At 37.9% G+C, this 12,712-nt stretch overlaps 2 protein-coding genes across 4 annotated transcripts; both read right to left on the bottom strand.

Annotated features, from left to right (window-relative positions):
- Nucleotides 1-964: 964 nt before the first annotated feature.
- Nucleotides 965-5,674, bottom strand: LOC137707845 (cathepsin B-like protease 3). Of its 2 annotated transcripts, none has more exons than XM_088689133.1 (10): nucleotides 5,236-5,674; nucleotides 4,947-5,000; nucleotides 4,733-4,813; nucleotides 4,430-4,594; nucleotides 4,142-4,216; nucleotides 3,917-4,042; nucleotides 2,964-3,182; nucleotides 1,568-1,681; nucleotides 1,451-1,486; nucleotides 965-1,331 (listed from the first exon to the last, which is right to left on the bottom strand). In XM_088689133.1, the coding sequence occupies exons 1-10, from the start codon at nucleotides 5,320-5,322 to the stop codon at nucleotides 1,194-1,196; spliced, it is 1,095 nt and encodes a 364-aa protein (XP_088545259.1). In that variant the 5' UTR covers nucleotides 5,323-5,674; the 3' UTR covers nucleotides 965-1,193. The 2 variants fall into 2 exon arrangements, with proteins under 2 accessions (XP_088545259.1, XP_088545258.1); XM_088689132.1 differs by having other exon boundaries at nucleotides 4,307-4,594; nucleotides 5,236-5,478.
- Nucleotides 5,675-6,762: 1,088 nt separating this feature from the next.
- On the bottom strand, nucleotides 6,763-12,500 carry LOC137708362 (Class I peptide chain release factor). Of its 2 annotated transcripts, none has more exons than XM_068447418.2 (7): nucleotides 11,977-12,500; nucleotides 11,802-11,877; nucleotides 11,574-11,704; nucleotides 11,414-11,484; nucleotides 10,869-10,950; nucleotides 7,287-7,379; nucleotides 6,763-7,166 (listed from the first exon to the last, which is right to left on the bottom strand). In XM_068447418.2, the coding sequence occupies exons 1-6, from the start codon at nucleotides 12,415-12,417 to the stop codon at nucleotides 7,359-7,361; spliced, it is 822 nt and encodes a 273-aa protein (XP_068303519.2). In that variant the 5' UTR covers nucleotides 12,418-12,500; the 3' UTR covers nucleotides 6,763-7,166; nucleotides 7,287-7,358. The 2 variants fall into 2 exon arrangements, with proteins under 2 accessions (XP_068303519.2, XP_068303520.2); XM_068447419.2 differs by having other exon boundaries at nucleotides 6,763-7,150.
- Between the last annotated feature and the right edge of the window lie 212 nt (nucleotides 12,501-12,712).

Below are 12,712 nucleotides of genomic sequence, written 5' to 3'. Positions count from 1 at the left end.
TGTATCAAGGCTGATTGCTGTGTTTTTTTTTAAATTGCTCGTTTTAAGAATAATTAATTGTAAAATAAAATAGTTCGGTATTAAATAAAAAATAGTAGTTTTCAAAGTGTCGCGAGTATAAAAAGTAATATAAAAATGCAATGACGAATACGAACATGATAATGAGAGTGGCAACAACAACCACGGTGATGGCAGCACTGGCAGCTGTGGCATCGACATTGATGGGGTAATTGGCGGTGTAGGGGCATTAATGCTGGCCGGGAGTGGTGCATACTTGACGGTGACAACGATGACGGTGGTGATGTTGGCAATAGTGTAAGGGTGGTTGTAGTAGTTGTAGGTGGTGGCCACAACAGCGGTGACCGCGGCGCAACCGATCCAAATTTTCAGTTGATGGTGGCAGGTTGATATCGGCTCCAAAAACCCACCTCTTCGAAATTTCAGCACTAAATTTTCCAATTTAATTTGGTTTTATGATTTGTATTGAACTGGTTTTAGGAACTTAAAGATTTATCTTTGCTTAGAAATAACCTAATTTGTTAACTAATATTTGCTTAGAAATAAGTTAATTAAGACCAAGTACCAATTGGTTACTCCAGAAAACAGAGGGAGTAAATTACATTCAGTTTTTATTCGCCCTTTCTAATAGGGAGCACAAGTGTACAAATATTTTGAATGCAACAAATCATGTAAAGGTAAGCATGGGAGTGAGATTGAGCCCTAGTTTGGTATGATTCTGAAGAAGAAAAAATGACTATTAAAAAAAGTTGTGAATTTTTCTATGTTTGGTAAACATTCAGTTTCAGCTTTTTTTCACAATTTTAGGTGAAAAAAAAGCTAAAAACACAAAGCTACAAAACCCAACTTTGAAAAACCAGCTTTTTTTTCACATCTGTTTTACATAAAAGTTTATCAAACACTATAATACTGCTTTTTTTTTTCAAAAGTACTTTTACAAAAAAAATTATCAAACACTCTGCTACTTTATTTCACAGCTGCTTATTCTCACAGCACAGCAGAAGCAATTTTTTTTCAAAGCACTGCAATACCAAACTAGCCCTTAAGAAGTGTTATCGCTCCCTCGCTTTATGTTTTTACTTTATTTATTTATAACGTGAAAAGCGGTGGCATAACACAGTTGAAGTGGCAAACCAATTTGTAATTGGTTTACACCAGATACCGAATGATGTCCGTCATACTGAAACACCCGCCGCAACAGCATCCACACTGGCAACTTGGCTTATAAAATTTTTGGATGAAGGCAAACCGGCAACCACGTCTTCTTCAATTCCACACTCGTTTGTTCCTCTTCTGATCATGAAGTAGCCATCCTGCACACCATATGCAATTACGCTTACACAATTAGTTTGTGCTTGAGGATCTGAGAGGCCACGTATAACTGTTATCCATAGTTGTTTCAAAACAAATAAACAATTTAATTGAGACATACATCACCCCAGCTTATATTCCACTGATTCGCCAGAAGCTGAAACACAAGAGTGCACGGTCAACAACTAGTGTTAGAAGAAAAATTCTGGTTGCAGAAAATACCGGTGCATAGACATACCCAATAGTCCTCTCCATCATTGGTTGTCCCCCATCCAATTAGCTTAACAGCATGACCTCCCAATACATCACCTTTAACATGTTTGTAAACTCCTGATTTATAGTGTGCAAAGTCCTGTAAAACAGTTGAAACAAAACAAAAATTGCGTTGAGTTTAGCGAACTATTATTGGCATTCTAAAAATCGAAATGTGCACTCCGCATAAGAGTATTTTTCTTTCTAAATATACAAAGTTTGGAGTGCCAATAACAATTCCCATTGTTTATTCTTTAAATGTCAATTTCTTGCAACTGGTCATCAAAGTTCCTAGTATATAGACTTGGCATTTCACATGTCATGACATTTAACAGAAAAACCAACACGCACTTGTTGTTTTCTTCGAAAAGAACAAAAGGTGGTGGCCAGACCACCCCTAAAAAGATGAACCAGAAGTGCAGAATTGAGACAAAAACATCCAACTCTGAAAAGAACAAAAGGCCTAATCAGAACTAGGACATGGCAGCTTTCCAATAGGCAGATTAAGGAGATGCGATTCCTTTTGAATTGGGGGAAACTGAAGCTCAAAGAGCCAACAAAACTTAACTATACTCCATAGTGCCAACATAATCTTCAAAAATCTTTCTGTTCTTTCCATCCAAATAATGAAACCAGAGCAATCACACAACTCCACATCACCTTTGATTTCTTACCCTTCCAAGAGATAGCAAAAGATTCACTGAAAAGAGAAAGAATCCTTTGGAATTATCCAACACAATCCCATTTCCTTAACCAACTGCAACCACAATACCGAGGACACCAGAGAATCAAGGATCACATATCCAAGATAGTATATGAGGGTTAATCCTGAATTAAGTTTAGGATAGAGTCTGATGACCAAATTGACAGCAAAGATAAGACTGCTCAAATGTGCAAAGTGATGATGCCATTTTTTTTTTTTTCCTCTAATCTTCTTGACTTTAAGCTGACTATGAGTTCAGTTGTGTTCATTACAGTGTCACACTCAGCTCATGCATACTACTAGTAAAAGGAGAGGAATTTAAGGTTCAATGAAAAAAAGCTGCAACTCTGTAGGTATTATCGCCCCCTGCGCCACCCTCTCCCCCCCTAGTTTCTCCCCAAAACCCCTTCACTTTTAATGTGAATGATAATTGTGAAGAGACGTAAAATGTTCTTGAAAATGTTATAAGATGATATCAAGTTTGGAGTGCCAGGCCATCAATGCATTAGGAGTTGAAATCTCAGTGAAGACCGATAATCATATGAAGGAGGCAAATAATCATATTTAGTTCTTTTCCAATATCACAAATGGGGAGGAAAAAGAAAAGAGAAAGGGACAGAAAGTGTTAAGAACATTGTACACCTAAATTGCTGTTTTCAATTATGGAACAAGAACTTACCTCATAAACGGTGAATGCAACCTCAACTGGTCCATTCCTATAAACCTCTGCCATGATACTGTGAGGATCAGAGTTGATTCTATACGCACTGATACTATAATGCTTTGAATTCTTCCAGATCTGGTTCCCATCTACACATTTTTTAACGCACTTTGGAGTCGGATACGCAGGATCACAACCAGGGTGCGAGCAGCCAGTTGAATCAAAGTATGGGTCACACTGCCAGATGGAACACTAATCAGGACTTCATGCAGTATTTAAAAGATGTTTATGAACCTAATGAAAGAAAGAACCCTTAAATTTTATATCAGACAATACTGGCGCAGATTAAATGGAGAGATTAACACAGGGACCTCTTTTTTTTTTTTTTGTTATATTGACTTCCCTGTTTAGGATGAACTACGGAATTATTCCCAAGTTAGAAGAAAGACTTGCAATTCGGGTGCACTGACAATCATTCTAACAATGGAAGAAGAGTATGCTTTTAATGCAAGGGTTAGGAATGGTCCCTATGTTGCAAGAGTTGGACTTCCCTTTTGGGTGAGAATTGGTTGGAAATACAAAGGAACCCATTGTCTTTAGGTAACACAATGACCTCCCTTATTTTCTGCAGTTACGCTGACCTCCTTGTTTAGGAATTAGGATGAGCTAAGAATTATACCTACATCACAAGAAAAACTTGTGATTCTAAAGTAAGCAGTGACAGTCATTCTAACAGTGGAGGAAGACTGAGCTTGGGAGCAAGGTTTGGGAATGGTTCTTATGTTGCAAGAAGGCTTCGAGTTCTAAGGTAAGAGAGCACTAAGATATCATTTCAATATCAAAGGTAGACTTGCAATGATGTGAGGGTTAGGGTTTGTACTGATTATGATCTTGAAAACATTATGTAAGGTTTATCCACTATCGTTTTGAGATTCCACTGGAGAGGTAGGATTGGTACATGAATTTGCTACCTCTTCAGTGACAACACCATGGTGGATAAAGTACCGCCAAGCATAAATTGGATATCCCCCATTACAACCAGCTCCACACATGAAACCACAACATGCTAGGAGATCATTAACAGACAGAGAGATATTCTGCAATAAAGCATAAAGCAAATTAAAAAAGAGAACAAAATATACAAAAGAAATCAATGTACATTAGAAATGGAAAAAAGAAAGAGGGGCAGCTTTTACCATGCCATAACGGACGCAAAAACGATCTGATAGTGCTTCAACAGCAGCAAAAGCCCAACAAGAGCCACAGTGACCCTATATTTCCAGGAAAAGTAAATTTTCCCTTTGAATTTTCGGCATCAATTTATTGGACAATATATCATGAGATGTAGGACAAATTATTACCTGATCTTCATTAAAGAAATTGATCCAGCATTTGACATAAAAAGGGGAATTCATCAGCACCTTTTGTCTTTTAATTTTTATATCAAAGAAAAAGCAGGATAACAACGTATAAAACGAAATCACCAACTGACCTAATATTCTTCCAATGGTGTTGCACTGAGGCCAAGCGGTTCTGGCATCAAAATTATTTGGCAACTTGAGAGATTTTGGATAAGTTTTAATAGGAAAACTCTGCAAATCCTTTTGGGGTGTTGGTTTGACTCCCAGGAGGTGCATAAACTGGCTAACCTGTGGAAAGAAAAGGAAAAATCTTGGGACCTAGTAGTAATACAAAAATAAGCAATATATGCATCTGTGAGGCAATAGGAGGGCAGGAAATTCGTTAAAATGTGAGCATAAGAAGATCCTTGGGGTTGAAAGACTCACAGTGTAATTGGAGAATCGAGGATTCATGGCAGCTTCCCATCCAGCCTTGGGGTTTTCATTTATCTGTTTAATGATCGAGTCCTGTTTGGGGGTGAATCACAAATTAATAATGGAATGGAAGTCTCAGTTATTAACCTAACACCCCCAACCCCCAAAAAAACAGGTACTGTATTTATCCATAGCATTGATAGATGAGGAAGCAAAAGAGAAAAACCTGAAGAATAGGAGACTGAAGCTTAGTCTTGGAAAGTGGTTTGGCCGCAATCAACTGTGGAGAGTATTAAACGTTAGTTTGATTTTTGGCCAGCAACCAACGATTGGCGTTAGCTTCAACAATTGATTAGAGTATAGCTAAGCTAGTAAATTAATAACATCTGTCAATTCTTACTTGAATTGAAACTCCAATTCCCACCATATTCATATAATTGATTATGAGTCAAAGAAAGGAAACAAAACAAACACGGGATAAGATCAAGGGAGATTAATTGACAAGACCAACTCACCTGGGGTTGAAAGCTGGAGATGGCCCCTAAAAGTAACAGACAAGTCGCAGCAGCAAAATACAGCTGCGGAATTCTTATAGTAGCCATCTTCCTCCCTCCACTCCCCTTTCTATCTTTCTATCAAGTCTTTCTTTGTTAACAAGGACTCGACTCCAGCAAAGATAATTCTTCTCTCGCTTCCCGTCTTCTCTCTGTATCCTCCTCCTTTCGCTATTTATCTATTTATTTATGTTGTTGGTCACTTGTCAGAAAAAAAAAAAATGGAAATGTTAATGGTGGGATGAAAGAGACTGTTGCACGACACATCGACAACGACTTAGCCTTGATATTTGTGTAAAACATTATGGGCCGGCTGGCTACTGCCTTTGATTGCCCATCCAGCATTGGTCTTTCCAACACTTTCCTCTTCCGCCAGTTTGTAAGGATAATTACTCTCCTCATCCTCCTCATAAATCATCATTACAAAATACTAGCTAAATTAAAAATATTTATGATATTAAAATATTATCATGATAATTAAATGGATAAATAATTTCGAATTAAATTAAATTTTTACAAAGATAATTATAAAGTTCGATGTGGGGTAAATCCACAACTAATCCCACTGTTTTGAAAAAATAAATGAAGTTCCCTTTCCTTAAAGGTTTGGAAATATTATAATCATAGTTATTCATTCCCTTTATCATCATCTAACTATCATCTTAGAAAAATTCATTCGATCTCAAGATTATTTAGTCATCTGTATGAATTACTATAATCATTGGTTTGTTCAATAGACATGGATGTAAAACAGTTTTCAAATCAAATTAATTTTCTAAATATGGTATTTAGATGATATTAATGAAATGTCACATTTAAAGAGACGTATGTACCGTTTGGTACGTGGGACGGGACGGAACAGAGTGGGACAAGGCGTTCCGTCCCACGTTTGGTGCGCCTAAAACGGGTGGAACGAGCTATTCCACGGGACGAGTTTTGGGTGAATTTTCGTTCCACCTCACCCTCCTGGAACGACTCGTTCCACATCCGTGGAACACAAAATTATAACCTCTCCGTCTCCTTCTTCTTCCTCCTTGTTTCCATCCGAGGGCATCTTTGCTCCCGCTCCATTCCGTTCCATCCTGTCCCGTCCCGTTCCGTTTCATTCCGTTCCGTCTCGTCCCGTCTACATACGAAACGATACCTCATGGAACCAATGACGACATATGGCAAACGTCAATTAGATAGTTGTGGTAGTTTTAAACATGTGACATTAACAGATCAATGACGCCACTAAAACTGTGTGCAGTGATTCCGAAAGAGATAAACTATAAACCTAACAAACATTTAATGCCAAAAGCATATCTTTTAGTTCCATAAAGCCCTATCCCACAAGTTGTAATCGACTATATCCTACAAGGCCCACGTGCACGACGCATGATGTGTTTCGATTCTAACGAAAATGGGTAGAGAATTCCTAATAGACTTTGATAAACGAAACATAATTCCAAGTCCTAGTACAAACATCTGCAGAGCATTTTCAATCCCTTACGTCTAACGTTTTGTAGTCCATTCTTTACTAACTTGGCCTCAATCCCTTAAGATTTGAAAAAATCTCTCGTCCAAACATAGCCTAAAGTGAGTGTACAATCTCAAACACACAAAGTTCATCGAAAATATTAAGAACTCCAAAACTTAATTTGAAGAGCAACAGTAAGCCCAACCCTATGATTAGTTTATTCTTTTGAAAGACACATTGAACGATGGCAATTAGACGCAATGGTCCAACCGTCCAACCAAATGAACCGACAAGCCTTTTCTTCTAGTTTTGCTGTGTCGAAGAATCTAAGCCTTTTCTTCTAGCTTTGCTGTGTCGAAGAATACAAGCTGAGAGCGCATTCATCCTTTTAGCCTCGAAACAATGTCTGTGCATAAACTGCATATACCAGTATCTGACAAATAAGAATTGTCATGCAAAGTAAGCTATTGGAAGGCAGGTTGATAAAAGTCAAGAGGAGAGTAGGTTTTAAAAGAAAAGTGACATCCAAAGTCATTAGTACTTGAACAATTACCTCAAAAAAGGAAAAGAGAAAGCAAACATTAGCACTTGAAAGTTGAAACAAGTAATTCCCAGCAGACAAATTCTACTTGAGAGGCTTCATACCCTGCACACGTCAGAGAAAATTTCAACATCTGTATTACTGGCACCAAATTTTTTAAAATCCAGATAATTTGCTAGATGCATTTAAAAGAGACCTCCTTAAATTATTTCAAGAAAAAGTTGCTGAGAAGGGTATTCTAACCCTTACTTCACAAATGATAAAATCTTGGGTCTATTAAGCCACTACTGTCTCTTCCAAAAAAATAAAAAATAAAAAAAAGCCATTACCATCACATGCTCTAACTAATCATTGGGTATTCCTACGCATGAACCCAGTTTAACATGTGCTCAACTCAATATTACAAAATATAAGCTTTTATTCATATTTCATTATTATGATATGCACTTACGGTAGGCAACCTCTGAATCAAAACTGAAAAAACGAAAGGGGCAATCTATCAATTAAAGTACTACTAGTTTAACATTTAATTAATAGCCCTATCTAATTGAATGGATATAACTAACCATCCAGTTAATTTTTAATTAGTTAGTCAATAATATTTTAATTGTACCCTCTCCCTAGCTTTGTAAGAGGCATAGATTCCAGACAGCCACCAATCAGACTTATTTCTCCCCTCGATTTGTAAAAAGAGAAAAATAACTCCTCCAATTGATTCCTAAACATTGGTAGTTCAGGTGTTCAATGGTACTCCCACATGCTGTATTGACACCAATCTTTGTATCTTCTACCCCAAATACTGCTTATTAACTTCCTATGAATCTACAGTTTTCTGTCTATTTCAAAACAATTAGATCAGCTCCGACCTCAAACCAAATAATATAGTCTTTTCATTCTACTACCCGACCCTCTTAAAATTCAGCTAACTAACTTCGTTTACAATTATCACTCCCCCAGCTCTTCCTGCGTGGTGCCACCTCCTTGTTCATAGTTAATCCCAGATTTCAAGTTTTCCCTCAACCTTTTTCACGGCTTTGCAGCTCTAAGACTTTCATCCATCATTTAGGGGTGGGCTAGGTTGTTTGAATACAAAATATCTTTTAATGTTTATGGTTAAATTAGCTTCAATTGTAAGTGAATTCCTATTCTTCTGCATTTCCTTTTTTGTAGTTTCAGTTTGTACTCATCTGTTATTTTAAATATATTGTGTTCCTGGGTTTTCCTATTTTGTATATAAAAAATAAGGTTTCAGGCAGACGCATCTTGTAAGACGCACCTTGTCAACTGAAAATTGGCTTTCACCTCTTATCAGAATTTCCAGAGCAATTTTATTCACAAAGGCCTATTTGAATCCCCAAGTTCTGCTTTTATGAACATGTTCGACTATTTTGGGTGTCAGCACTCATTTGTACTATTACAAACTTGAGTCAGGAAAGCGAATCTTAGGATAAAAGAAATGAATTTTATGTCACATGCAACATAAAGTATAGTTTATGCAACTTTCATCTTTGGCCCACACGCAAGATCACACAAATATGATTTTCATATGGAATCCATGGTTATATTAGTCGCCTAAACTATAAACTGAGTACTTAGTTTTTAACTTCTGCGTTTACTAGGTGGCCACCATATTCAGTGTTCTTGTCCTAACAGGAAAGCAAATGTTCTATAAAGTACACATAAGATACATTACATAAAGAATGCAGGCTCAGACAAGAAAAATATGAGCATTTGTTTACCAAAGGAACGTGTGGTTAGGATACCTCTGTATGGTCTGTGTGTGTGTGCGCGCGCGCGTGCGTGTGTGTGTGTGTGCATGCATGTGTGTGTTTGGGGTGAGGAAGGTGTTTGTGGGGGTAATTATTACCACGCCACTCTATTCTAGACTAAAAGAGCCCCTACTTCTCTTATCTCTTTGGAGTGGCAAAGCCTGAAAATACACTTCTTTCTTACAACAATAAAGCAACTAGAACCCAGGTCTTCTCTAGAACCTTTAGCCCTTCAAACAGCCCTAAAATTCCTACTATTACTGCCAATCTGAATCTCTGGCAAGCATAATTTTATATCTTCCACAATTTTTACCCTTCAAAACTTTTGTTTTTTCATCTCTTAATGTATAAATCTCATTTCTGTTATTTCACTTTCCTAGAATCCAAACCATACTGATTTCAACTGTAGAAGCAAACATAATTTGTTGGTGCAAGTACCATGCGTTATGGCTGATGCAAGTACAAGCAAGGAAAGGAACAAAGCCGGAAAGAAAATCCTGGAACAATGGTTGCCTGGCGTACAGGAAAACAAAATGGTGCCCCTCAACTGAGAATGCCAATGATCATAACATCTGACTTTTGGCTAGAAAGTTATACAAGGATGCTATGCAACTGACTACTCTTAGTCCCTGAAGAATCTTGGTCCCCGCAAAGGAGAAGGAGAAACGGGCCAAATGGTTTCATATTGTTATCTTACCTTTTAGATTGATTAGAAAGTTAGAAGTAGAAAAAATAGCCCACTAACCTGATATGGAAAAGATTTTGGTCAACAGAAACGGCACCGAAATAAAATTAATGAGGACATCAGTGCTAAATCATTTAAGGTTTTTCACCGAGAGAGATGCTTTGTGGCTGGATCAATGTTTCCTACAGTTGTTTCTTTTGGAATATTCCAGGAGTCAAACTATTGTCTTTTATGGTTCTAAATGTTCCAGAAAAATAGAGGGTGCATTCATTTCAGTTTCAATGGACCTTGGAGTTACTCTCCAAGCCTTTGTTAGGCAGCTTTCTAGAAATTAATAAGTTAATGCATCTAGAGTTTTATAGGAGTCGAAAATCCTTTTGCCATTAAGAGTTATCTGGACTATAAATATATGTAAGTGCCTTTAGGCAAAGCAATTAAGTTTATAAATAAAATTCAGTTTCAGAAATACTCTGATCTCTTTCCTGCGAAAGGAATTTGGTGTGAAGCCAAGCTTGGGTGTTAAGCCCCTGGAGTGAATCCAGTTCATTTCTTCTTCTAAAAACAGGTTCTATATTTCCTTACCCCTCTCATCTCGTACCAACCATTTGCACAACACTCTACAGGAATTATTACTCGCATTGGAGTTGAACCAACCCTAAACTACAGGAGTCGAAGCAATTTAAAACTACCTAGTTTCTAAAATTCGCGAAGGGACATACTGTGGGTACAAAAATCTGCTTGTATTACTCTAGTTTCCTACTCTGAATTTTCTGGTGCGTTATGGGTGTTTGTAGTTCTTATGACTTTTCATTGTTAAATTAATTTTACTATTAATCTTGGCCCTAAACAATATCATGCATGGAACGTAACATCAAAGTTTCATTAACTTCTTGTAGCCCACTGCTCCATTGCAAGCTTCGGTTGATTCATTGTGACCTAAAGGTTGTGGGTTTGCCACAGGACATAGCCTAGCTGAAAGCAAGGTTAAGGATACATGTGTCTGACCCTTCAAAACCCAAATGGCATTACAGAAAGCATCTAGTTACCAAATAATAGCAGGAATAAGTTGTTATCCAGAAGTCAAAAGCTAAAATATGAAGATGAAGTGATATTTCCTGTAGTGAAAATTAGTAGTATTACCTTGGAAAACCTTAGTTCATTGACTGCTAGTCGGAAAGAATCATTCGAGAGTATTAACCGCGACAGAGCACCTGTGCTCAACCTGCATTATTTAGCAAGTAAGCTATCAAACAGAAGAATTATGTTTAGACATAATGAACTTTTTTCCGGGCCCTGATGTTTGCACAAAATAAACAAAAACTTTCCATTTGTAAGTAAGTGAATCATCAGACAGAATCATCTTCCCGTCTATCCTATTTTATCCCTTATTGTTGCTGGTCGTTCCTGTCACCAGTGGAAGTTAATTCGAACTGGAAAATGGTAGTTTTTTTATTTATTATTATTGTAAAAGAAGAGTGGGAATTTTTGCTGTTAATGATAACTTATTTAGGCTGTACTTTGAAACCACTACTGTTGCCTTGGTGCATGTACATGGTGTCTCCATACAAACAGGCTAGTCAATCTAAGATGGAGCCAACTGGAAAAGGATTGTAAGAAGAGAATATGGATAATGAGCATAATTATTAATTATAGAGAAAGTGTAGAGAATATTGGGAAGGGTATACCCCAGGAACTTTGCTGTCTCCGAGACAGAACCGTCAACTGTGAAAATGAGATCCAGCAGAGCTTGCATTCCCTGCACAAGGAGAATGACTAGTATAAGATCGATCACAGCGGTAGACGATAGTGTCGAAAGAATGACTTAATATAAGAGAATTAACATACCAAAATGAACTTAGGATTGTTGGGACCAATTTGGGGACCACAATCTGAGCCTCTGACGGTAGACTTTGGGGGAAGAATTTGAAGAAGCTCTCGAGGAGGGGAATAAGCATCAAGATCGACGGTGTTCCTGACTAGACTAGAATAGAATAACTCCATAAAATAACAATTTGATAATTAAAAATAATAAGAAGAAGAAGAAGAATATTGACATGGAGTGAAGTTGTTCACCTTTGAGTGCTATAAGAGTGCGAAGACGAGCCAAGGCTGAGGCACGATTCATATGCTGGGATCGGTCCTCCGCAGCCTGAGAAATAAGAAATGGAATTCCAATTAATTGAATTGACTACGAAGAGAGAGAGAGAGAGAGAGAGATAGAGAGAGAGAGAGAGGAGCAATGGATCACCTGCGCAGTAATACCGGTGGGGAGATGCTTGAGGCGTACGGCAGACTCTCGCTTGTTACGGTGCTGACCCCCCGGACCCGACGTCTTGAAAGTGTCCATTTGGCACTGGCTCATCAGCTCTTGGTCCGTAGATTGCAGATATCCCTTTCCGACATTGGAGCCATTAGGCCCATTACTATTACTAGCACTGACGCTGCTACTGCTGCTGCTGCTACTTCCATACTTACAGCACCGTACGAAGAAGAAGGATTGTGGCGGTGGTGGATGCTTTTGGGACCACGCCCAGTTATTGAAGCTTTCCTTTCTTCTTAGTGTTACAGCAGCAGCAGCTGCTCTGCCACTGCTTCTTCTTGAAACACCACCTACTCCCCCTACTACTCTTAACCCCCATGAATATGAATACCATAATTTCCACCCTGTCTGTGCCACTTCCATTATCATCTCTCTGAATTCTCTCCTCCCCTCGTTTCCAAAACCCCTACTGCCTATAGTATTGCCACCGCACCGACCTTGGGCCTTGCCCTTGCATGCTTTTCAATCCTTTGGGCCTTGCCTTCGATTTTCTTTTAATTTAAGGGAATATTTATTTACACCCACATTTTAGGTTATTTTTTTTTAGGACAAGTACACACACATTTTAGTTAAACTTTACATTTACCCTTAAATGCATTTATCATTTAACTTTACTTTTTGCCCCTCCCTTTTAAGTTCCCCACATTTTAGTTTTTGTTAAACT

This window comes from Pyrus communis, chromosome 17, assembly GCF_041283825.1.
Source record: "Pyrus communis isolate YQ-2024b chromosome 17, ASM4128382v1, whole genome shotgun sequence".
Classification (NCBI taxonomy): domain Eukaryota; kingdom Viridiplantae; phylum Streptophyta; class Magnoliopsida; order Rosales; family Rosaceae; genus Pyrus; species Pyrus communis.
The sequence above is the reverse complement of the archived record's forward strand: the minus strand, read 5'-3'. Positions and strand labels throughout refer to the sequence as shown.